Genomic DNA, 24212 nt, shown 5'->3' with positions numbered 1-24212 from the left:
ATATTTTTCTTGGAGACTTTGGATGTATGAGCTTTGACTTTTTTATCTTCTTCTGAGAGTGTGTTTTGATCTTCTTTGTCACCTATAATGAACTGTCAAGTCAGAATTCTTTTGTTTGCTCATTTCCCCAGCCTATTTCTTGACTTCTAACTCTTTGTTAAAGTAGGGCTCTGCTTCCAGGGTGGAGGATGCACTGTCCCAAGCTTCAGGGGTTTTGTGCATCTGTTTCCAGAGATACTTCAAGGGATCTGTAAGTATCTGTAAGATACTTCTAGAGATCTGTAAGTAAGATACTTCTAGGGATCTGTAAATTCTTCCAAGGTGGTATGATCTGAAGAGAGGTGTGTTTACTACTCTCCTGGTCTGTGAGTTACCACAATTCTGGTTTTCTGCCCTGAAACTGTGAAGAGTATCCCCACTCCACTGTGGCCACAAGCTCTGGTATGCTAGTGGTCCTCCTTGTCCTGGGACTGCCACCTAGGACTTTGAACCTGGATCCAAGTACGGGCATAGCAACAGAAGCCTGCCTCAGTGCTAGCAAAGAGACCCCTGTAATCTCCTGCTGGCCAATTGTTCCTTTTCATTTCATACCACCAAACTGATCATTGACTAAAAAGCATTTGCTGTCCATTTCTCGATGACTCCTATTATAGCTTTTGTTTCTCTGGGTAAATGATAGTTCTTGGTTTATGGTTGTAGAGAATAATGCATCATTCAGGGGTTTTAAGCATCATTCTGCTTAGCCCATCTAGTTGGCTCTAATACTCTGGATTAGAAAACTAGCACACTAATACAAGGTTTGTGCCAATTAGCCAATATATTTATTCCTATTATTTATTCAGGAATGAATGAGAGCACTACAAAGTACTAACTGGGGCCCAGTAGTCCAGGGATAAGGTAGGCTCTTCGCCATTACTCCTTCAGTTAACTTGTCTCCTGAAAGTTTAACAAAAGAAACAGTGCCAGTTTGAGTCCTGGTATCACTTCTGAGTCATTGATTCAGTGCCTCTTAAAACATCTGGTTATTTTCCTTGGCCCTGGGCAGGGTAATACATAGAAATCACTTCAAGTCCCAGTGACTGTAGTCCCTGTAGGACTACAGGTCCTATCCACTTTCAGTTAGGTTATTTTAGGTTCTTCAATTGACTGCAAAGCTAGAGACAAGTTGTAGAGAGCATGCAACCAGCCAGTCTAACCTTTTCTGTCCTCCTGGTGGGGCCCTTGTCACTTCTATGGGACTTTTTGCCTATCCAGGTGTAGGAGGACCCTTGTGAACTATTTTCTAGATTTCATTCTAGACATAATTTCTTTCATCACATGTTTGTATTCTCAGTAGAATGAAAGCTACTCGAGGGCAGAAACTTAATTTTTTTAGCTACGGTGCTGAACAAAACTCCTTTACATAGAACAGGCACTTAATAAATGTTTGTCGAATGAAATTGAATTTGCAGTGACTAGCTGACACCCAGTCTCATTTATGTCTGGACTTGAGTGACAGAACAGATAGTAAGGGGTAGGTCAACTGGGAGTAAATTGAAACAATCTGAGAAATTAGACATCCCCAATTTGTCTAGCTTTTTAAAAGTCTTTCTGGATGTCCCCATTTAGGATCATGGGTCTGTACCTTGAAAATAGAGACCTGACATGGCTTCAATTTAACTTTTCTTTGCAACATAATTACTCTCATAAGTTAAGAGATGAGCCTAGTTTGTTATAGTTTGTTTTGTTACCTGAGCCCATTTTTGGCATTATCCCCAGGATTCTTGCAAAGTTATGCTTCCCTGTTTCTTCCCATGTGGTCTTGGGCTCTCTGCAGTTTTCTTTTTTTCTTTTTCTTCTTTTTTATCATAAAAGTATTTTATTATTTTCTATTTTCATGTAGAGATAGTTTTCAACATTTGTTTTTATAATATTTCTAGTTTCAAATTTTCTCCCGCCCCCCTCCCCAAGACAGCTAGCAATCTGATATAGGTTATATATGTACAATCACATTAAACATATTTCTGCATTAGTCATGCTTTGAAAGAAAAATCAGAGCAAAAGGGGAAAACCTCAAAAAAGAAAACCAAAAAAGGTAGAAATAGTATGGTTCAATCTGCATCTAGATGCTACAGTTCTTTTTTTTTTGGATTTGGAGAGCATTTTCCATCATGAATTCTTTGGAACTATCTTGGACCATTGTAGTGCTGAGAAGAGTCGAGTCTAACATAATTGATCAACACACAATGTTGTTGATACTGTGTACAATGTTCTCCTGGTTCTGCTCATCTCACTCAGCATCAGTTTATTTAAGTCCTTCCAGGTTTCTCTGAAATCCGCCCCTTTGCAGTTTTCTAAGAGTGATAAGTAATAACCAGACTACCCCACAATTCCTGGACTCTTTTTATTTCTTTTTAAAAAAGTTTTATTGACATATATTATTTTACATTGCAAACATTTACAGATCCCCCCATTCCATATGAGGTTTCTTGTAAGAAACAAATGAATATTTATAAAAATAGAAAATACCAAAATTAATAGAATGAGAAATAGAAAATTTAACTAACCCAATTTCAGAGGAAGAAGTTGAACAAGTCATAAATAAATGGAAAAAAATTCTAGGACCTGATGGATTCACAAGTGAATTCTATCAACCATTCAACGAAAAATTAATTCCAATATTATATAAATTACTTGCAAAAATAACAAAATAAAGGATCCTGCCAAAATCCTTCCATGAAATGGTTGGTTGTTTGTTGTCCTTTGTTCTCAAAGAGTACCAAAATGACATCACTATGTTAGAGTCAAATTACAGTGTGTCCAACTGTGGCTGACCAGAGCAATAGGAATTTGGAATGCTCTACCACAGGTTGGGCACAAATAATCCATGTGAACATTTGAATTAGATTCTCTAAATTTGTGCATCTTGGGTATCTTTTGAACTACTTTAATTCTGCTTTGTTCATAGAGCACAGTACCTTTTCTAATGAGGGTACACCATGCTGGGTAGTCCTGCGCCAGTGTTTCCTATGTGATGCAATCAATTCCAGAGTTCTTAAGAGAGACCTTGAGAGTATCCTTATATTATTTTTTCTGACCACTAGGTGAGCATTTGCCTTCTAGCAGTAGTCTGTTTTTTGTTTGTTTGTTTGCTTGTTTAATTTTTTGCAGGGCAATAAGGGTTAAGTGACTTGCCCAGGGTCACACAGCTAGTAAGTGTCAAGTGTCTGAGGCCAGATTTGAACTCAGATCCTTCTGAGTCCAGGACCAGTGCTTTATCCACTGCGCCACCTAGCTCCCCTCTCTAGCAGTAGTCTTTTAGGCAAACTTACCTTTGGCATTCGAACAACATGGCCAGCCCATTGGAGTTGCACTCTCTCCCAACACCCATACCATTTTACCATTTTATGGCATAGCTATGGTCTAGATACATAAACAAGGGAGAGTCGAAACAGAAAAAGAAAACTGCAAACCAGTCTCCCTAATAAACATACATGCAAAAATTTTAAATTAAATATTAACACAGAGACAAATACAACATATCACAAAGACTATATACTGTAACCAGATTGGATTTATAGTATAAATTCATGGTTATATTCATAGTATTCCAATTATATAGTATTCAGGTGGCATGGCCCACATCTGCCAAGTTCCTCCTCATCTATGGAAACATATGTTGTGATCCCATGGGACTATAAAAGAGTGGTTCATGAGATGCCAAGTCAATTGACAACATGGGAGAGGGTCCCATGATCTGCCACTGAGTGGCTATAAACCTTTTCCCTGCCTATCTTCACCTTATGCCACACCCCTAATCTTACATCATATTTTCATTTTCAGAAACCCTAATCCAAATACAAATTTGCCTTAGACTATTAACAAGAACAAAAATGTAAATCAAAACAACTTTGAGATTTTACCATATACCCTGAAAATCAACAAAGATGACCCAAAAAATCGGAAATATATACTGTTGGAGGGACCATGGGGAAATAAGTATACTTAATAAGACTGTTGGTGGAGCTGTGAATTGGTCAAATGAATGGAAAACTGTTTGGAACATGTGAGAGAAATAATTTAACTACTCACATTTGTTGATCCATTGATTTTGCTACTAAGCATATAACCATTAGGAGGTTCATTTCAAAATTTTCATAGAAGTAATTCCTGTGGTAGTAAAGAACTGGAAACAATGTAGGTGCCCATGGATTGAGAAAAGTATGAACAGATTGTGGTGTAAGAATGTAATGAAATATTATTGTACAGTAAGAAATGAGCCAGGCTCAAAGTAAGGAAAACCTAGTTTCAAGTTCTGATACACACTGGCAGTTTGACCCTAGGCAAGTCACTTAACCACTTAGTACCTTTAAGCAACTCTTTAAGACTAAACTAAAGAACTGTTGCCAAGCTGCATTAGTATAGAGTTCCCTTTTTTAAAAAAAAATTGTTAAGTATTTCCCAATAGCAATTTTAAAGATTTTTAAATTAATTAAAAAACATTTTCTCCCTCCTTTCTGTCCCCTCCCAAACCTTTGCTAAAGCAAAAAAAAAATATATTGATTATACATGTGAAGTCATGTGAAACATATTTCCATATTAGCCATGTTGTAAAACACATTAAGAAACCCCAAAAACACCCCCACAAAAAAAAACAAGAAAAAAAGGGAAAAAGTTTGCTTCAGTTTGATCCCAGAGCTCATTAGTTCTCTCTCTCTCTCTCTCTCTAGAAGTGGGTAGCATTTTTCATTATGAGTCCTTTGGAATTATCTTGAATCACTGTCTTGATTGGGGTAGCTAAGTTATTCATAGTTGGTCATCATTACAATATTGTTGTTACTGTGTACAATGTTCTCCTGGTTCTTCTGACTTCACTTTGCATCTATTCATACAAGACTTCCCAGGTTTTTCTTAAACCATTCTGCTTGTCATTTCTTATAACATAATAGTATTCCATCACAATCATATACTACAACTTGTTCAGTCATTCCCCAGTTAATGAGCATCCCCTCAATTTCCAATTCTTTGCCACCACAAAAAGAGTCACTATAAATATCTTTGTACAAATAGGTCCTTTTCTCTTTTCTTTAATCTCTTTAAGATATAGACCAAGTAATGGTATTGCTGGGTCAAAGGGTTATATAGCCCTTTGACCCAGCAATATAGGGTTATATAGCCCTTTGGGGCTATAAATTGTTCTCCAGAACAATTGTACTAGTTCACCATTCTACAGCATTAGGGTTCCAATTTTTCCACATCTTCTCCATCATTTGTTATGTTCCTTTTATGTTATGTTAGCCAAACTGATAGTTATGAGGTAGTATCTCAGAGTTATTTTAATTTGCATTTCTCTAATCAGTTGTAATTTAGAGGGGTTTTTTATGCAATTATTGATAGCTTTGATTTCTTCTAAATACTGCCTGTTAGTATCCTTTGACCATTTATCAATTGGAGAATGCTGATATTTTTATAAATTTCAGTTCCCTAAATATTTTAGAAATAAGACTTTTGTAAGAGAAACTTGCTGTAAAATTTTTTGCCCTGGTTTCTAGAGGGAGTTTCCTTTTCTGGGGGATCCCCACACCAATGAAATCACAGATACAGATAAAAAGGGAAAGAAATGATAAATATGAGGAATTCAGAGAAACATAGAAAGATTTATATGAACTTATCCAGAGTAAAATAAGCAGAATTAGAAGAGTAATATCCACAGTGACTTCCTTTTGAGAGATCTTTTTACTTACATTGTCTTAAAAAATGAATAATTGGAAAATAATAATGGTCTCAAAGAATGAATAATGATACTTATCTCTTTCCTTTCATGAGGGTACTTTGAGCATAGAATGTTGTTGGCAGACATTTACTAACTATATTGTTCATTTTTGTTTAACTTTTTCTATCTTTCCTTTTAAATTTAGTTTTTATTATGCCTTTTGTTATGTCATATTATTTCCAAATATATCCTTTCCTGTCACCTACCCGTAGCAAACTGTCCCTTATAACAAAGATTTTAAAAGAGGAAAAACAAAAACAAACATTTTGGCAAAACCAGCCAACATAAAGACCACATCTGACATCTGACTTTTCATGACCTCATTTAGGGTTTTCTTGGCAAAGATACTGGAGTACCTTTGATCTTCTCAACAACTGTATGAAGTGGATGAAACAAGTAGTATCATCCCAGTTTTACAGATCAAAGAAAGACCCAGAGCAGGGGAGTGAATTGCCCAAAGTAGCAGAGCTGATATATATATATGTATGTGTGTGTATATATGTATGCACACATATGTAAACACATAATACAGATGTCTGTATGTGCATGGTCTCTGCTCTAAAGGGATTTACAATCATTTAGGAAGATGTAATAGAGTGCAGTGGAAAGAGTTCTGGATTTGGAGTTAAAGGACATGGGTTCAAATACTAGCTTTGCCACTTGCTACCTGTATGACCTTGAGGAACTCACAACCCGTCTGGGTCTGAATTTCCTCATCTCCAGACTCTAAAATCAGGGGTCTGTACAAATGGTCTTTGGTATCCTGTGCAACTCCAGAATTATCACTCTGTAACTTCCCTCCTGCTATAATGCTGTCCCTCACTGGAAATGAAAACAGAGAGTATACGAGTAAATAGAGAACTCTTCATCTTCCATCAGTTACTCTTTTTGGTTTTGATTCTACAAACATCAGGCCTCTCACAGGATAAACTCATCACTAGATATCTCATATTCATAGAGATTGATACAGCTTTGATAACCTGTACCTTATCAGAACCTTTGGCTGCCTCTACTCTATATTAGAGTGCTGGAAAGCAGAACCATAAATTTTCCCCAAAGCTTTCCTTTATAAAGGGCTCAAAATTTTCCTGCTAAATTCCTCATCTTCCATCAGCTGTTCTGCTCAGTTGCAACTCCAAAAACATCATGTCCCATTAGACTCCTTGGGGGAAGAGGCTATCTTTGGTCTCTTTTTGTATCCCCAATTCCTCGCACATAGTAGGTGCTTAATAAAAGTTTATCGATTATTGACTATCTGTAGTGATAGCTCTTCTTCATTATCCCTGATTACCCTTGCCTCCAGTGGCCTCTCCCTTCTCTGCCACAATTTCTCTATAATAGGTTTGGCATTTATCATCATTCCTTCCTTCACTTCATTTATATTTGTTTGCATATTGGCTCTCCCACTAGATTTTAAGTTCCTTGAGGAACTTGTCTTTTGCCTCTCTTTATATCCCCAATACCTGGCACATAGTAGGTACTTAATAAATGTTTATTGATTTATCAAATACTGCCTTCTGTTGTTGTATCATATCCCAATTAGAAGCAAAGCTCTTGAGGGGAGGTGCCATGTGTTAGATGGCTCTTATATCTCCCTATAGTACCCAGTACTATAGGCATTTAATAAATAATGATGATTAGTTGAGTTGTTTAATTTGGATTTCATCCTGGTGAAGGTGTCATGTCATTGTCCTCACCAAACCTGGAAAACATGGAAAGACACTGCCTTCCTAGGAACTAATTTGAATTCAATCTTGAGGTTTGACATGGGGAAGGTAGAAGATGAAAATACAAATATTTTATATTTTAGATAACACTCTCTTCTCCTGTGTTTACTTTGGCCAATCTATATTTTTCTTCTTTTGTCTCCTACCAACTCATAAACCAAGCTAGCTTTGTTATAGTCCAACTTACCCAATGCTGTTTCTTTCCTTACAAAACCATTATATTGTTTGTGGTCAGAAGACTGCAAGCTAAAACTGCTTAGTCCTTTTGGCTGCCTATTCAGTTCCAGAGGCCAGCTTAGGGTAGTCAGTTCTCTTGGGGGGAAAAAAGTCCAATTCAATGTAGGATCTGTAGTGTCAAAAGAAGACTGGGCCCATAAACTTGAATTGGAGTTCCAGTTCTGCCACAGACTAGACTAGTCATGTGACCTTGGACAAGTAGGTCACTTTGCTTCTCTGTCACTGACAGCTCAGACAGTCTATGTTATATATATTTTGGTGGGGCAGTGGAGGTTAAGTGACTTGCCCAGGATCACATAGCTAGTAAGTGTCAAGTGTCTGAGGCCGGATTTGAACTCAGGTCTTCCTGAATCCAGGGCCGATGCTCTATCCACTGCGCCACCTAGCTGCCCCCAGTCTGTTATATTTTAAAGCACCACCTCATTCTAACATTTTATATTTTAAGCTCCTGTCAGCTCTAAATTTCTATGTTCTGTGACTAACATTTAGCTATTCTTTTGCCTTCATCCATTCTATGTATTACCTGAGATAATAATTACAAGAGACATTGATTTGTGTTTTTTTCTTCTTCTAGATGAAGGGAAAAGTTGGGGACCCACTACCAAGTGAGAGGCCAAAGCAGGTAAGAACAAGATCCCACTAGAGTTAGTAGCTGCTAATATTTTTATAGCACTTTACAGATTACAGGTTGCTTTTTTTTATAACTTTGATAGGTAGATAGTTTAAAAATCATCATTTTAATTTTAAAGAAAGACTCAGAGACAGAGTTGCCCAGCTAGGAAGTGGCAGAGCTGGACCTGGAACATAGATCTCCTGACTTCCAACCCATTTCTTTTGCTTTCCTCCACTAACCTGTATCTCTAGTCTGACTAGAGATAAAAGAAGAGGTACACCAAGTAAGAATTCAGACAATTTCGGGGCAGCTAGATGGCGCAGTGGATAGAGCACCAGCCCTGGAGTCAGGAGTACCTGAGTTCAAATCCAGCCACAGACACTTAACACTTACTAGCTGTGTGACCCTGAGCAAGTCACTTAACCCCAATTGCCTCAGTAAAAAAAAAAAAAAAAAAAGAATTCAGACAATTTCTCCTTCAAGGTGGGGTGCTTAGTTTAGGGATATGGACAACATGTGTTGACATAACCTGTTATAATAGCTAAGGTAAGAGAAGCTTCATTCCCCCAGAACCCCCAGCATAAAGATAAAGTTATGCATCATTCACCTTTACACATAGTAACATGAGTCTGCAAGTTTATATTTGGAAACCAGCTATGTTACTACCCTTTTTACCTGTTCACAGGAATTGAGTGCTCCCAACACAGCAGTCATCTGTGATCTCCTTGAGGACAGGGACTATCTTTTGACTTTCTTTGTATCCCCAGTGCTTAGCACAGTACCTGGAACATAGAATGTGCTTAATAAATGTTTATTGACCAACTGACAACTGCTGTGTGGCCACCATATAGTACAGCAGCTGCTCTTTTTTTCCCCCCAGTAACTAAGTGTTGAGCTCTATACCCCATACTCTTTCTGGGACAAGCAGACTAGAGATGGAAGTTTGTTCTCACCCCCTAGCTTCTTCTCGGCCAAGGAAGCCAACAGCAAGATTTTACCTCAACTCCAAAAGATGCCACATCCACAAAACACCCTCTTCCTCAATGTAAATATCCTTTTCACGGGATCCCCAAAACATATTGAGAAACATCAGCTCATGGCTGTTTCATTAACTACCCCTGGTTGTTTTAATTGAAAGCTGGAAGGTTAGGAATTCAAGGTGAGGTCAGTAGCCAAGAAAAGAGGGGCCTGCCTCTGTTTCATAATCCCTGAAAAGTGTATAATTATCAAAGCCCAAACCAACCAGTTCAGCAAGCTTGGGGCTGCCTTTTAACTGGCCCATTTAAAAATAGGCTCCAACCATTGTGCCACCCTATTAATGAAAACAAGAAGCAGCATGTACTCCAAAGCTGAGAATACAATCTTAGACTCAAAAAGGACTTCAGAATTCATCCAGGCCAACCCACACCTGAAGTAGGACTCCCTGCTACAGTTTCCCCAACAAGCAATCAACCCATCCACGAACTCTTCCTGTGACAGGCATTTTCTGTATTTTTGTTGTATAAACTCTTGGCTAGATTCTCTGTCTTGTTAACCTGTGTACTCGAAAGAGACCTAAAAGTCTTCTGGTTCTGCCCTCTGGGGATAAGCAGAACAAGTATATTCTCCCTCCTACATCACAGCCTTTTTCACATATTTTGCAGGCAGCAATCATGTGTCCCTTAAGTCTTCTCTCTAAGTAAAAAATTCCCAGTTCCTTCATATAATCTTCTATCGTCCCCTAGCCATCCTGACCACCTTCTCCACATGCATTCCAGTTTGTCAATGTCCCCTCCAGATGTCATATGACCAGGGTAGAGCATAGTGAGATTATTACGTCCCTTGTCCTAGACATTAGACTTTCATTAATGTAACTTATCATATTAGCCCTTTTGGTTACCACATCCCCCTTGTCATCTCATATTGACTTTTCAGTCCATTAAGAGACAGACAGGCAGCCAGCCATATATAAACAGACAGAAAAAGAGACACACATACAAGAAAACACATCTCCATCACTAATGGAGTGATTGTGGAATGGGTGATGTAACAGAGTGCAGGGGCAGCTTGAAATTGAAATGATATTGAGGTCTGTGATTAAATACTTTTTTTTTTGGCAGGGCAGTGAGGGTTAAGTGACTTGCCCAGGGTCACACGGCTAGTAAGTGTCAAGTGTCTGAGGCCAGATTGGAACTCAGGTACTTCTGAATCCAGGGCCGGTGCTTTACCACTGCACCATCTAGCTGCCCCTGTGATTAAATACTTAAGCCACAGCTGCATATGGCTCTTTCTCAGAAAACCAGTGACTCCATAGGACAGTTAGTAATCAGTCATATACTGCTTTAGCTTAATGGTGATGACAAACATAGCTTCAGAATCATAAAACTACAGCAGCCACTAGCTTTAGATCTCAAAGAGTCAAAGTATATAAAAGAACACAAACTTATCTGACCTTGTACCAACAGGATGAGTGAAGAATATTTAAAATCTCTGACTCACTGGGCTTCAGTGACATGCCTGTCAGCTTTTGGTCAACTCCCCCTCAATCAGGCTGTCTCCTGGAGGGAATCTATAATTACCCACCCTGTCTCTTCTGTACAAAAACTAAAACCATACCACAGTAAAAGGCAGTGAAGTACAGTGATAATAGCATCAGTCTGGGAAACCTAGGTCTGAGTCCCTCCTCTACCACCCACTAGCTAATTAGACAACACTGACAACTCATTTCACAACTATGGGCCTTAGTTTACATCTCAGTAAAATAACACAACTATGAACTCAAGAAAACTCTTTCTACCCTGATAGACTATGTTCCAAGATTACTTTAACTTCTAACCATCAATATCCTGAGCCTTTCTTCCTCTAACACTCTGATCTTCAGTGAATCCTTTGACTCTCTAATCATCTTGTTCCTCTAACTCAGGCTTACTGCCCCAGAGAAAATATTGGTAGAAAACAAAACCCATTGACTATCTGTATTCCTTTAGCTTTTTCTTGATGTTGAGAAAGAAAGGCTCAAGAGCAAGGTTAAATAGATGGGAAACCAAGAGGGGTGCAGTGGGGGATGCCACTGTATCTTTCACTGGATCTCCTAGGCTAGAGAAAGGGGGACATTTCACAAATGTTTCCTTTACTCTGGAAATCAACTCCAATTAACAGTAATTTTTCTTTTACCTCATGCAACCCAAGCCCTGAACAGTTAGTGGAGCAATCCACCCCCATGTGCTCATTCCCACCCAACAACCCATAGCTAGTATATTTTAGAAAGGACTCCCTAGGTAACACCTACCTGCCCTCTTCTCTGGGATTAAGGTCTTCCCCACCCCTCAGTCCAGAATTCATGCTCTCCAGGAAACTCTACATGAGTATGGGATTCCTTCTAACATCAAGATTTTTCAGAAAAACAAACTCCAATGAGAAGGATGTTCTCATCATGTTTAGAAGAGATCATCAAAGGTATCAAAACAAACCTAATTTGGTAGTTGTCTAACATTCAGCCTGCAGAGCCAGTTGGGTTAAAAAACTCGTGTCTTCTGAACTTCAAGCGAATTCTGTGTTACTCAGTGCCCTGGTGCCTGGGGAAGAGCAAAAGCATGGGGAGTGTGTGGTGTCAGGCTACTGATTACGAGCCCTTACTGTCATACCCCTTCAGTAATGACTAAGGAACTGAGCTAACAGGGAATCCATCCTTTCTCTGCCTGACTTTCCTACCCTCTCTGCAGGAGGGGCATATCTGGGGCTCTATGAAGAGGACAGCCTTCATTCTGGGCTCTGGTCTGCTTTTGTCTGTGGCTTTTTGGAACTCTGTCACCTGGTAAGTCAGCTTGAACTTAACCAGGGAAGGGGTGGGGGGAGAGGAGGGGGGAGAGGGGAAAGGGAAGGGAGAGAAGAGGTGAAATGAGACCTGCCTCCATATCCCAAACTCCCTTTCTTCCCTGGGGGTTCTCTCTTTGAAGGCATCTGCAGAAGTTTTGGGGTGCCTCAGGCTACTTCTGGCAATCCCAGTGGGAGAAGTTACTTTCTACTTTTGCGGGAAAGGAGTGGATCCTCTTCTATCTAGGTACAGCCCTTACCCAGTGGTCCCATTCCATAGAGCAGTCTCCCGGGTGTGGGCATACGATCTTGGTTTTTCCTTCCACTTTATGCCTCAAAGGCTCAGCAACTTAAAAAAAAAATGACATTTGGGAGGAAGCTGACATACTGACCAAGGAGAAACAAATGGCTCAAAGAAGGGAAATAAAAACCTTCCTAGGTGTCAACTATCTGCCCAACAAATGTTTATTGAAGATCTCTTATGTTCAAGGTCCTGAGCTTAGAGAAACACAGAAATCATTAGAGTGAAGGATCACTTGCTGGAGTGGGAATAACTAGTGGTATTGAACTCAAGATACCTAGGCTTGAACCCCAGACTCCTTCACTTATCAGCTAAGAGAGTTTGGGGCAAGTACTGAGTCTCAATTTCCTTATCTGAAAAAGGAGGATAATAAGATATTCCCTACCCACTTCTTGGAACTGTTGTGAGATAAGAATTTTGTAAACTGTAGATTATAACCTTGTGAACTCTTATAATTATTAGGTGGACACATGCAAAGGCCTAAGCAAATGAGGAAATTTCAAATGCAAATTACATGAAGATAAGAACTGTCTTTCCTAGCCACCCAAAAATATATTGCTAACGTGTCCTTATGTCAATGGAGCTTTAACAGAGCTGTGAAGAATTATCCCCCATTTGATATTTATTTATTTATTTATTTTTGCGGGGCAATGGGGGTTAAGTGACTTGCCCAGGGTCACACAGCCAGTAAGTGTCAAGTGTCTGAGGCCAGATTTGAACTCAGGAACTCCTGAATCTCGGGCCGGTGCTTTATCTACTGCGCCACCTAGCCACCCCCTATCCCCCATTTGAAAAAAGGGAAACTAAGGTTCAAAGCTTGCATCTGTAAGTGCTTTCATTCAGAAAATATTTGCTATACAATGGTCCAGTTGAAGTAGGTCATACAAGAGTTACTCTCCCCATTTTATAGATGCATTCTACATATGAGGAAACCAATACTTCCAGATATTCAAGTGACTTTTCCATGGTAATGCAAAGGAAATGGAGCAGGGCAGCTAAAAGTTTCTCTTCTAAATCATACTTCATGGTAGGAGACAGTACTTCTCCCGTGCCTCTCTCATATTCTGCAGACCCAGATTCAGAGAAAGGAGAAGTGGTGTCTTTGGGTAGAACAGGAAGGCTTTTTTGAAGAGATAAAAGGTGATCTTTAGAGAGGCAGATTATTTTAAATCCATCTCTGCTACTAATTATTGGTATGACCTTGGAAGTATGTCTGGCCAATGGGTGTGAGATTTTCAAATTGCATCTTCAAAAAGCCATTTGATAACCTGTTATGGTCACATCATTCTTTGTACTCTGAAGCCTTGTACATATGACTCAATACATGATTGCTGAACTTAATGAAATCATTTTCATATATGATATGTTATCCTAAGTGATCCTCAAAAACCTTATGCAGTTTAGTTGGGTCCTCATTTATGAGGTAGGAAAACAGAGGCTCAGATGTAGAGTTACTTATCCAGATTTTCCTGGCCAAGTATTCTTTTTCTCTACACCACCACATCTCTCAATTTGGGCTGAAAAAGGAAGCACTGAGTTCAGCCATTTAGTTTATAGATGAAAACATTGTCCAAGAAAGGGGGCATTTCATTCTCTCAGCTCAGAATATCTCTGGAGAGCTCTTTAATGGTCTATTTCCCACAGAAACTAAAGTACAGCCGTTTCAATCACTCTAGACCCTGTGTTAGGTTAATAGGCTTAAAGGGCATCTTGCCCTCTTTGGTTAATCAGAAAATTAGGCCTATTTCTTCAAAGGTAGTCCAACCCTGTTAACAACCAAAGTTGGGGGTGGAGGGATGGAAAAAGTAGGGCTGGCTTTGACAAGCACTTACTTTGTCTCCCTTGGTGTAGGTACAGTTATTACTCCTAGTTTATTATTTTGGAGTTTTAATGCCTTTCTTCTGGTGGTGGACACAACTGGGAAGCCACATTTTATCTCCCGCTACCGAATTCAAGATGGCAAGAATGATCCTGTAAGTCTTTTTAGCAGCACTTTGACTGTTTGAGGTCTTCATGTAATTTTGGGGGTGGGGGGGAAGGTAGGATAGGGTGGGAGGGTGGTAGAGCTACAAAAAAATTTAGGTAAGCTAAGGTCCATGTATAAACAACTATCATAAATTGTTAGTGACCTGACTTTTTGCTTCAAAATAGGATTGGATCATGAGCTTTAAAGTTAGAAGGAACATTAAAGGACATTTAATAAAACTCTCACCTCCTCATTTTATAGATGAGGAAATTGAGGACAAGAAAGAAGTGACTTGCCCAAGGTCACACAGGCAGAAAACAGGAGTGGTAGGATTTGAAGGTCCAGTGACTCCCAGACCATTGTTTTGGTTTTGTTTTGTTTTGGAGGGCAATGAGGGTGTGATGTTTAAAATCTATATTGTGTGATCGCCTTAAATTAGAAGCTTCAGCACCAGTCTTTGGGCATTAAACATTTATTAAAGCATACAGGTATTAACATGGAGTTCAGAAAGTTAAGAAAAAGAAGTCCTACCTAGCCGAAAGTTCCAGCCTGGTTGGGTTCTTCCTCAAGTCCTCCAGGAGCCCGCTTTAATCAGGAACTCTCCAGAAAGCTGATTGTGGAAGCTTTTTATAGATCTGGAACAGAGGCAGTCCTTACACACTGCTTCAAGCTGATTGGTTGGTGTCATCCAAATCCATTGGTTTTGAAGGTGTTCTCAAGTTGAGTTCACAGTCTAGCTTCTGAGAACAATACCTTCTTAAGGGATAGCCAGGTGTGATTACAATCCAATTAACTTGAAGTAGGCTAATCAGCAGTCAATCACTCTCACTTGATACAATCAGTCTAGATTAATCTCCAGGTAGGTCTTTGAGTATCCACTAAATCCCATTATTTCATCACAAGGGTTAAGTGACTTGCCCAGGGTCACACAGCTAGTAAGGGTCAGGTGTCTGAGGTCGGATTTGAACTCAGGTCCTCCTGAATCCAGGGCTGGTGCTCTATCCACTGCGCCACCTAGCTACCTCTTGACCATTGGTTTTTCCATGATGCTTCAGCCCTCCTTACCTTTGTCCCTAGATAGGCCATAGGTATCAGAGCACACATTATTTACTAGTTGGGAGTTGAAAAGCTGGTGGCCTCTGGACTCTGAACAAACTCACTGTTACTCAGTGCCCTGGTACCTGGGGAACGGGGAGTGTGTAGTATCAGACCAATAAAACAGATATGAGGGTTCTAGGACAAAGAAAAATCCAGTGCCTTTAGCCTGATAGTACAGCTGTGGTGAGAATCCATATCACAGAGTGATTCATCCTCCTTTGGACAAGACATGCTCTGCCTTTCTTTTTAACCCATTTTGGATTTGCCAAGAACATGGCCCCCATGTGTAGAGGCCAGAGGCCCTACTTGGCTACCAGAGGCAGCTTTTACTGTATATAGTTCAAGAGCAGAGTGAGGCTCACAGAGTTAAACAAGAAGCATTACTCTGGGACCTTGGACCTTTCCCCAGTAGAATGTTATGATGAGGGGCAGCTAGGTGGTACAGTGGATAGAGCATCGGCCCTGGATTCAGGAGGACCTGAGTTCAAATCCGGCCTCAGACACTTAACACTCACTAGCTGTGTGACCTTGGGCAAGTCACTTAACCCCAATTGCCTCACCCCCCCCAAAAAAAAAGAATGTTATGATGAGAACTTCTGGGTGGGATATAGCCAGGGATCTCCCCAGATCTGTCTTCCCTACTGGGTGGGGTGCTAGGTACCTATTTTTCCTCCTCTTTGACAAAGATGCAGTCTGAAATCCAGAGAGCGCTCAGATCAAAAACAGACCTCCCTTAGGGAAAACCACGTTAGCAAAGGGACTGAAACTATTAGAAGGCTATTGAGGGGCGGCTAGGTGGCACAGTGGATAAAGCACCAGCCTTGGATTCAGGAGTACTTGAGTTCAAATCTGACCTCAGACACTTATTAGCTGTGTGACCCTGGGCAAGTCACTTAACCCCCATTGCCCGCCAAAAAAAAAAAAAAAAAAAGGCTATTGAGTTTGCAGACTTCCAGTCAGAGTTTTACCAGTAAACCATCATGGCAGTACGTTGTCAACTACTTCAGCCTTGTTGGCATCTGTAGGAGAAAGCAGGCTGAGGCTATGAGGAGCTACCAACTGTGCATGTTCATGGGTAAAACCTGGGGTGTGCTGCAGACTGTCAAAATTTCAGTGTGATCATTTGCGCTGCTACAAATTGGGGCATGGTCTAGAGCAAGGCTTCTTAAATTTTTTCTATTTATGACCCTATTTTGCCCAAGAAATTTTTACACAACCCCAGGTATATAAAATAGTTATACAAATCAAACATCTACTGCCAAATTTTTCTCAACCCCTCATATGGGGTCTCAGTCTACAGTTTAAGAAGCTTTGGTCTAGGGTCTCAAAGGTATCAAACTTGTGGCCCACAGACAGCAAGGGGCCAGAAAAACTTCCTACCTAAAATATAACTGGGAAATGTTTAACAAAATAAATATGTAGTACAATATAGATGATGTTAATTTGTGATTTTCTAAGTCAGTACGTGGCTGCCAGGAATCCCTTTCTATTTGAGCTTGACACCCCTGGTCTAGATTTAAGAAAGTAATGGAAAAAATATTACTAATGTAGACTAAAGTTTAAAATGTTTTACACCTACTTTCCTCCCCTCCCCCCACCCAAAGCCAGTTTTTAAGTATTTACCAGTATATTCCTGGGTGGAACCATCATAGAACTATGGAGCTGTAAGTGACTTTTTTGGGTATCCATGATTCTCATGGCAAAGTAGAAGTAGCAGTCAGAAGACCAGGCTTTGAGTCCCAACTCTAGCCCTTACAGGTGAAGCTTCTGATCAGTCCATACAAGTCGCTCTGCCTCTCTCCCCTCAAAAAGGGAGAGGCTTGCTTATACCCTCTATATTACAGAGTTGTCAGGAAGAAAGTATTTTGTAATCCCCAGACTATAAAGACATACATCAACTATTGTTGTTACTATTATTAACATCACCAAATATTTAATGAGTGTTTAGTATCTGTAGGGCATTGTGCTCCCTTCCCTTGTCCCACTGCCCTATGCCAGATTGAACTGGCCCAACCCAAAGACCACAGCCTCCTCTGCCTTGCTGTGAATGTTCCTTTTCTGGTACAGGTAGACTCCACAAAACTCCGTCAGGCTCTTGTTACAGTCCTCTTCAACCAATACATCATCTCCTTACCCATGCTGGGGCTCTGCTATCCCTTCTTCAAGTGGCAAGAAGATCCTTGCCGCCCTGAGCTGCCCACCTTTCACTGGTTCCTCCTGGAGCTGTCTGTCTTCGTACTGATTGAAGAAGTCATGTTCTACTATTCACACCGGTGAGCTGGGTTGGGAAGGGGGAAGAGAGGACTTCTTCACCGTGGTCTGGGCCACATTTTACACATGAGGAAACTAAAGTTCAGAGCTAGAGGCCAAAACTAAAGAGACCAAAGCCCAAGTCCCTGGTCTAGGACCAACCTCCCTCTGACCTGATCATCATTGTGGCTAAAAAGAGTTCTGGAATTTGAACCAAGAAGGACCTAGATTTGAATCTCATCTCTAACACTTATTGACCTTGGAAAAGTTACTTCACCTGTCTGAGTCTCAGTTTTCCCATCCATAAAATGGGATTATTAATCCAGAAGTATTGTTGAGGAAAGTACTTTGTAAACCTTAAATGAATAATGAGATGCAGGTGATTGTTACGTGAGGACCCCCACCTCCAACTCACTAACCTGGGATGGCTGCAAGAACATTCTTAAGTCCCTCAGTTGTGAAGTATGGGACAAAGATCAAAAGCGTGTTCTAGAAGTAGTTACCATTCTTTGGCTTGTTACTGCCACTCCATGCTATTTATCAAGCAGGAGAATGATGATTATTTCCTTTTCACTTCAGGCTTCTTCATCACCCCATATTCTATAAGCGATTCCATAAGAAACACCATGAGTGGACGGCCCCCATCGGTGTGGTCTCTCTCTATGCTCACCCAGTAGAGCATGTGGTAAGCACTCAGGCTATGACTCCCTTCCCACCTAGCCTAGGAGAGGGACTTTATTTACAACTTCTCAGGCAGATTGGTTTTATTCTTCTCTTGTTCTGTGGTCTAGGATGCATCAAAAAGCCACTTCATTTCTAAGTTACCCTCCCTCCTCCTCCATTCTCAGAATTATCATCCAAGCATACCCTAAATTTCTGAAAAACGCTGGTGTCTTAGCATCCTTTCAGAAACAACATAGGCCCATCAGGCAGAATTAGTCTTAAGGGGCTGAATGAAGAGAGAGGAGAGTCAGTGCCCAGTTTCCCCAGCATATACCCTCCATACCACTGGTCTTCAAGTATTTCTGACAGACCTCTTCAAGTTTCTTCTTTTAGTCCCTACTATCCCCTCTCATAACAGCAACTGCTACATCTCCTTCCTTGTTCCTCAAAATAAAGCTGTCTCCTATTTGCAGGTCTCCAACATGCTACCAGCCATGGTAGGTCCCTTGGTAATGGGCTCTCACCTGTCTTCCATCACCATGTGGTTTTCCTTGGCTCTCATCATCACTACAATTTCTCATTGTGGTTATCATCTGCCTTTTCTACCTTCACCAGAATTCCATGACTACCATCATCTCAAGTAAGGTTCTCCTCAAGAGCTCCCTGACCCTGGGAATTAGCTCAGATGTGAACTATATGAAGTTTCTACTTCCTTACCTCCTGCAGCCAGCCTGAATGGCTGGCACCATGGCACATGTTGGGGCACAAAATGGGGCTTTGGTCCTTGTCTTGAACCAGGAAAATAAGTAAAGATTACGTGATTTATTTAGAGGGAAGAGAGATCTTAGATACCACCTAATCTAACCCCCAGATTTACAGATGAGGAAATTGAAGCCCCGAATGGTCAAGTAATTTGCCCAAAGTGAGAACATTATTTTGTGTCAGAGCCATGACTAGCACCCTATTATTATTTCCACTAAATTGTCTTTTTTGCTATCCAAATGGGAAGCAAGAATCAGAGCTGAGAAAGTCCGTATGAGCACAAGGTTCCCTGGTGCCCATCATAGCATCTTGAACAAAGTAAGGGGTTAATAAATACCAGTGATGGAATTGTATATCAACAACTCACATTTGTGTTTTCCTGAGTGCTTCACTTATAGCAAGATCTACCCAATAAGGCAGAGTCTTTCTTCAAGGTCTTTTAAACATTTCATACATATCAATGCGACAAATGGATTATCCAGCCCTTACTTATGTCTAAGCTACATAACTGGCTCACCTCTATTCCAGTCATGTCTGTATGTGCTAACATCTTTCATGCCACTCCTCTGGTGCAAGTTATTATTGAGAATATGCAATATCTTATTTTTAGGCAGTCTCCCTATTTACCATGCACCTCCTCCTTCCATCATGGGTCACCCACAACTCTGATTCTTCAGAAAAGCAAATAAGTAAATAATAAGAATAATAGCTTACATTGACAAAGGTCTTTATATTTGTTGCCTCATGTAATCATCACTATGAAAGCCTGTCCAAAAATGGCACTGCTTTGGGAGTGAATGAATGAGTCCACTAACTTCCTGGAGGTTTTCAGCAGAGGAGGTTCATGCTTTGAGCATTCAGTGGACTAGATGCTCTCTGGGGGGGGACCCTTCCAATGTAAAGATTCTTTGCAGAAAGAACTTCTATCCAGGTAGAGCTTGTATGAGATGCCTCCTGGAGTCCCTTTCAATTCTTGAATTCTGTGGCTTACCGGCTTAGCAATTTTGGGGAGGTCACTTCATTCTTTGAGCCTCTTCTATAAAATGGAGACAAGAATAATAGTGTCCCCTATCTTCCAGAGTTACTTTGAGTAAACTGCTTTACAAGCCATAAGATGCTATCAAAATGAGAACTGTTGTTACTTGGATATAGAAACTGCAGCTCTCTTTCTGCTCCATTGCCAGATTCAACCAGTGCTACGGAGTGCTGGGGGTACTTGACCATCTCCATGGGACCGATGCAACGTTCAAGCAAACAAAGGCCTACGAAAGACACGTGTTGCTGTTGAGCCTTACTCCTCTATCTGAGAGCATCCCCGACCCACCCAAGAAGATAGAGTGAGGTGGTATGGACCACTGGCTCCCATCCTCACTGCTCCCAGCAGGGAACTGTCCCCATTAGACCTAGGATGTCTCCTTTGACAAACCAGAGCTGATAATTCTGCCAAATGACTTTCTAATGAAACAGGTAGATTCCCTGATGACTGGTTGATTGTAACAGGATTGGGGGGGGGGGCCATGGCTTCCTAGAGAAGTAGGAGAAAGGACCTAGAGACAGTACCTATCCCAATTCTCTTCCCAGAGCTATGCCATAGTGAACACCCTCTATCAATTAGCCATAATAAGGGGGGGGGTATCATCAAGCACTATTATGTAGGAAGAACACTAGAGCCTTGAGAACAAGGAGGTGATGTGTTGGGGTTCACTTCTGGATTGACTGAAGAATGGATTATTAGAGGGCTGCAGGCCATGTTAGATGAGAACTGGTTGTAGGGATGTTGAATCTAGAGGAGAGAAGACCTGAGGAAAGATGTCCTAGTTGTATTTTCTTTCATGTAGGATTTTACCTCTGCCCTTCCCCCTCCCCCAGTGCATTACCCTCACCCCTCAATTTAACCCTAAAGATGTTATCATGGGGCAGCTAGGTGACACAGTGGACAAAGCATCAATCCTGGACCCAGGGGTATCCCAGCCAAAACCCAGCCTCAGACACAAGACAGTCACCCACCGTACGGCCCCAGGCATGTCCCCCAAATCCAATTTTTTATAGTTCTCTAGGCTCTTGTATTTGAAAGTCAAATTTGCCATTCATTTAGGTCTTTTCATCACAAATATCTGAAAGTTCTTTTTCATTAAAGTCCCATTTTTTCCTCTGAAAGATTATGATCAGTTTTGCTGGGTAGGTGATTCTTGGTTGTAATCCCAATTCCTTTGCCCTCTGGAATATCATATTCCATGCCCTCCAGTCCTTTAATGTAGAAGCTGCTAGATCTTGTGTTATCCTGACTGGGGCTCCACAGTACTTGAATTCTTTCTTTTTGACAGTTTGCAATATTTTCTCCTTGACCTGAGAGCTCTGGAATTTGGCTATAATATTCCCAGGAGTTTTCCTTTTGGAATCTCTTTCTGGAGGTGATTGGTGGATTCTTTCAATTTCTATTTTAGCTTCTTCTAGAATTTCAGGGCAATTTTCCCTGAGAATATCTTGGAAGATGATGTCTAAGCTCTTTCCTTGATCATGGTTTTCAGGTAGACCAATAATTTTCAAATTATCACTCCTGGACCTATTTTCCAGGTCAGCAGTTTATCCAAGAAGATATTTCACATTGCCCTCTATTTTTTTTATTCATTTAGATTTGCTTTATAGTGTCTTGGTTTCTCATAAAGTCACTGGCTTCCATTTGTTCAGTCCTCATTCTTAGGCAATTATTTTCATCAGAGAGCTTTTGTACCTCCTTTTCCATTTGGCCAATTTGACTTTTCAAGCTGTTGACTTTTTTCTCATGTCTTTCTTGCATCACCCTCATTTCTCTTTCCATTTTTTCCTCTACCTCTCTAACTTTATCTTCAAAGTCCTTTTTGAGCACCTCTATGGCCTGAGACCAATTCATATTTTTCTTGGAAGCTTTAGATATAGGGGCCCTGATGTTGACATCTTCCTCTGAGGATGCACCTCGGTCTTCCTTGTTACTGAAGAAACTTCCTATGCTCCTCACCTTTCTCTGTCTGCTCATCTTGCCTTTCTTTTACTAGACTTTTAGCTCCTTAAAGTGGGGCACTATTTCCAGGCTGCAGTATCCCAAGCTTAAGAAGTCCCAGCTGGTATGATTTAAGGAGGATTAGGTTCTTCACTTGCCTGGCCTGTTCCCTGGTCTGTGGTTGACCCCAGACCAACTTGCTAATCAACCAGCTTTGTGAGTTGTGGTTGTTAGCTCTGACAAGCCTGTGCCCCTCCCCCACCTGGGCCACTGCTACTCAAGCCTACTTCCTGGTTCTTGGCAGGGGTGAAAAATCCAAGTTCTGCCTCAGCACCAGTATAGACCCCTGTAGTCTCCCCCCTGCCCAGGGCTCAGCCCTCTCACCAAACTGTGAGCTTAGTTCCAGATGACACTGGTTTTTCAGCTGATTCAGAGGCTCTGGGGGGTCTTGTTCTCTGGATAGGCCTTCCTGGGACTGGATCTGTGTCAGGGTGACTGTGGGGTTGGGCTTGACTCCTGTATCAGCACAGCAGCTCCCTCCTTCTGACCTTCCAAGCCGTTCTTGGCTAGAAGATGATTTCAGCACATTCTTCTGTGAGTTTTGCTGCTCCAGGCATTTTCCTATAGTGTTATTTGGATGTTTTTTAGAGTGATCGTGTCATGAGTTTGAGAGCTCACTGCCTTTCCCCTGCAATCTTGGCTCCACCCCAGAAGTCCCCTAGTTGTATTTTAAGGGCTGTCGTGTAGAAGAGTGATTAAATTAAATTTTTCATGTTAGAATTAGGAACAGATGGATAGAGGGAAGATGCAGAGGCAGATTCAGGCTTAATGTAAGGAAATTCATACTAACAATTAGAGCTATCCAAAAGTGGGCTCCCCAGCCCTAAAGTCTCCAAGTGTAGGCTGGATGAGTACTTGAGGAAAACCTGCTTATATATGGCCTAAATGCCCTCGAGTTCCCTTCAGATTCTAAGAGCAGAGCTGAGGAGGGAGAAAAGAAAGTATGCCCCTAAATTCCAATTTATGGGGAAATCTTGTTAATCTAATAGTCTCCTTTAAGACTGGATAAATGGCTTATTGCAATCAGATATTATTTCAGGGTTACTCTTAGCTGCCAGAAACTGCCATGGGAAGCCTTTCCAGTAGTATGGTGAAAGGAAGGAAAAGGGGAAAATGAGATGGACACAATGCCTTCTTGTTCTTCAGGTTCTAAGTCAGGGAAGTGGCTGATTTTACTTCTTCTGTCTTGGCCCTGAATAGACACCATCATAGGAATGAGATTTAGGGAAAGGATATTAGTTGAATCCACACATTTTACAGATGAAGAAACTGAGGCCTGAGAGAGGTACTTGCCCAACGTCACACAGGTTGAATAAATAGGAGACCCACTACATCAAGGATGGATGCCAAGAGATCAGGCTCCTGCCAAAGATGGTCCAATTTTCCCCCAACCTGCTAGCTAAGACATTCTCTCATTTAGGAGAACAAGGCCTCTGGCTCTGCTCCTGAGCAATCCTCAAAACTCTGACCTATAGAGCACCCCTGGGTTCATGACCCAAGATAGCAAAGAAGCTAGAATAAACCCCAGCACTAAGCCCCGGCTACCCAGCTGAGCATCAGAAGAGTCCCCAAAATGCCCTAGTCACAGTGCCCCGACATGAGACTTTTAAGGGGATAATATTCCAAAGGTTTTAGCCCTTGGTACACAGCCAGCCAGGGCCCTAAATGGTATGTTCTCAATTTCCCCTCACTTCCTGGGGGGGGGGGGTAACTGAACAGCTAGGACAGGAAGGAAGCAGCTGAAATCCTAAGCAGAAGCTCCTTCCCTATCACCCCCCCAGACCCAAAAGAATCCAAAAAGGGGCCCTGGACCAGCCCCAGAATATCCTGCAGCTGCTGAAATGAACTTAAGATGGGAACCAGCTTGACAGCCAGCTCTTTCTCTCATCCTATAGCTAGGTCCATAGCAGGGTGAGCCTATAGAACGGTACAGTTGAATTGGAAGGGCCCTTAGAGATTATTGAGCCCACTTCCCTCATTTTACAGATAAAAGAAACCGAGGCCCAAAGTCATA

The 24212-nt window shown here is 41.1% G+C and overlaps 1 protein-coding gene across 1 annotated transcript in view; it reads left to right on the top strand.

Moving 5' to 3' along the window:
* FAXDC2 (fatty acid hydroxylase domain containing 2) overlaps positions 1-21103 on the top strand; it is a 43689-nt gene extending 22586 nt beyond the window's left edge. Inside the window, exons 2-9 of the mRNA XM_043985799.1 lie at positions 8291-8338; positions 12031-12122; positions 12265-12368; positions 14274-14395; positions 17554-17759; positions 18316-18421; positions 18873-19039; positions 20346-21103. Coding sequence (XP_043841734.1) covers positions 8291-8338; positions 12031-12122; positions 12265-12368; positions 14274-14395; positions 17554-17759; positions 18316-18421; positions 18873-19039; positions 20346-20502 — 1002 coding nt within the window. The 3' untranslated portion in view covers positions 20503-21103. The remainder of the gene's footprint in view (positions 1-8290; positions 8339-12030; positions 12123-12264; positions 12369-14273; positions 14396-17553; positions 17760-18315; positions 18422-18872; positions 19040-20345) is intronic.
* Positions 21104-24212: the final 3109 nt, after the last annotated feature.

Source organism: Dromiciops gliroides, chromosome 2 (assembly GCF_019393635.1).
Source record: "Dromiciops gliroides isolate mDroGli1 chromosome 2, mDroGli1.pri, whole genome shotgun sequence".
In the NCBI taxonomy this organism is placed as follows: domain Eukaryota; kingdom Metazoa; phylum Chordata; class Mammalia; order Microbiotheria; family Microbiotheriidae; genus Dromiciops; species Dromiciops gliroides.
The sequence above is the reverse complement of the archived record's forward strand: the minus strand, read 5'-3'. Positions and strand labels throughout refer to the sequence as shown.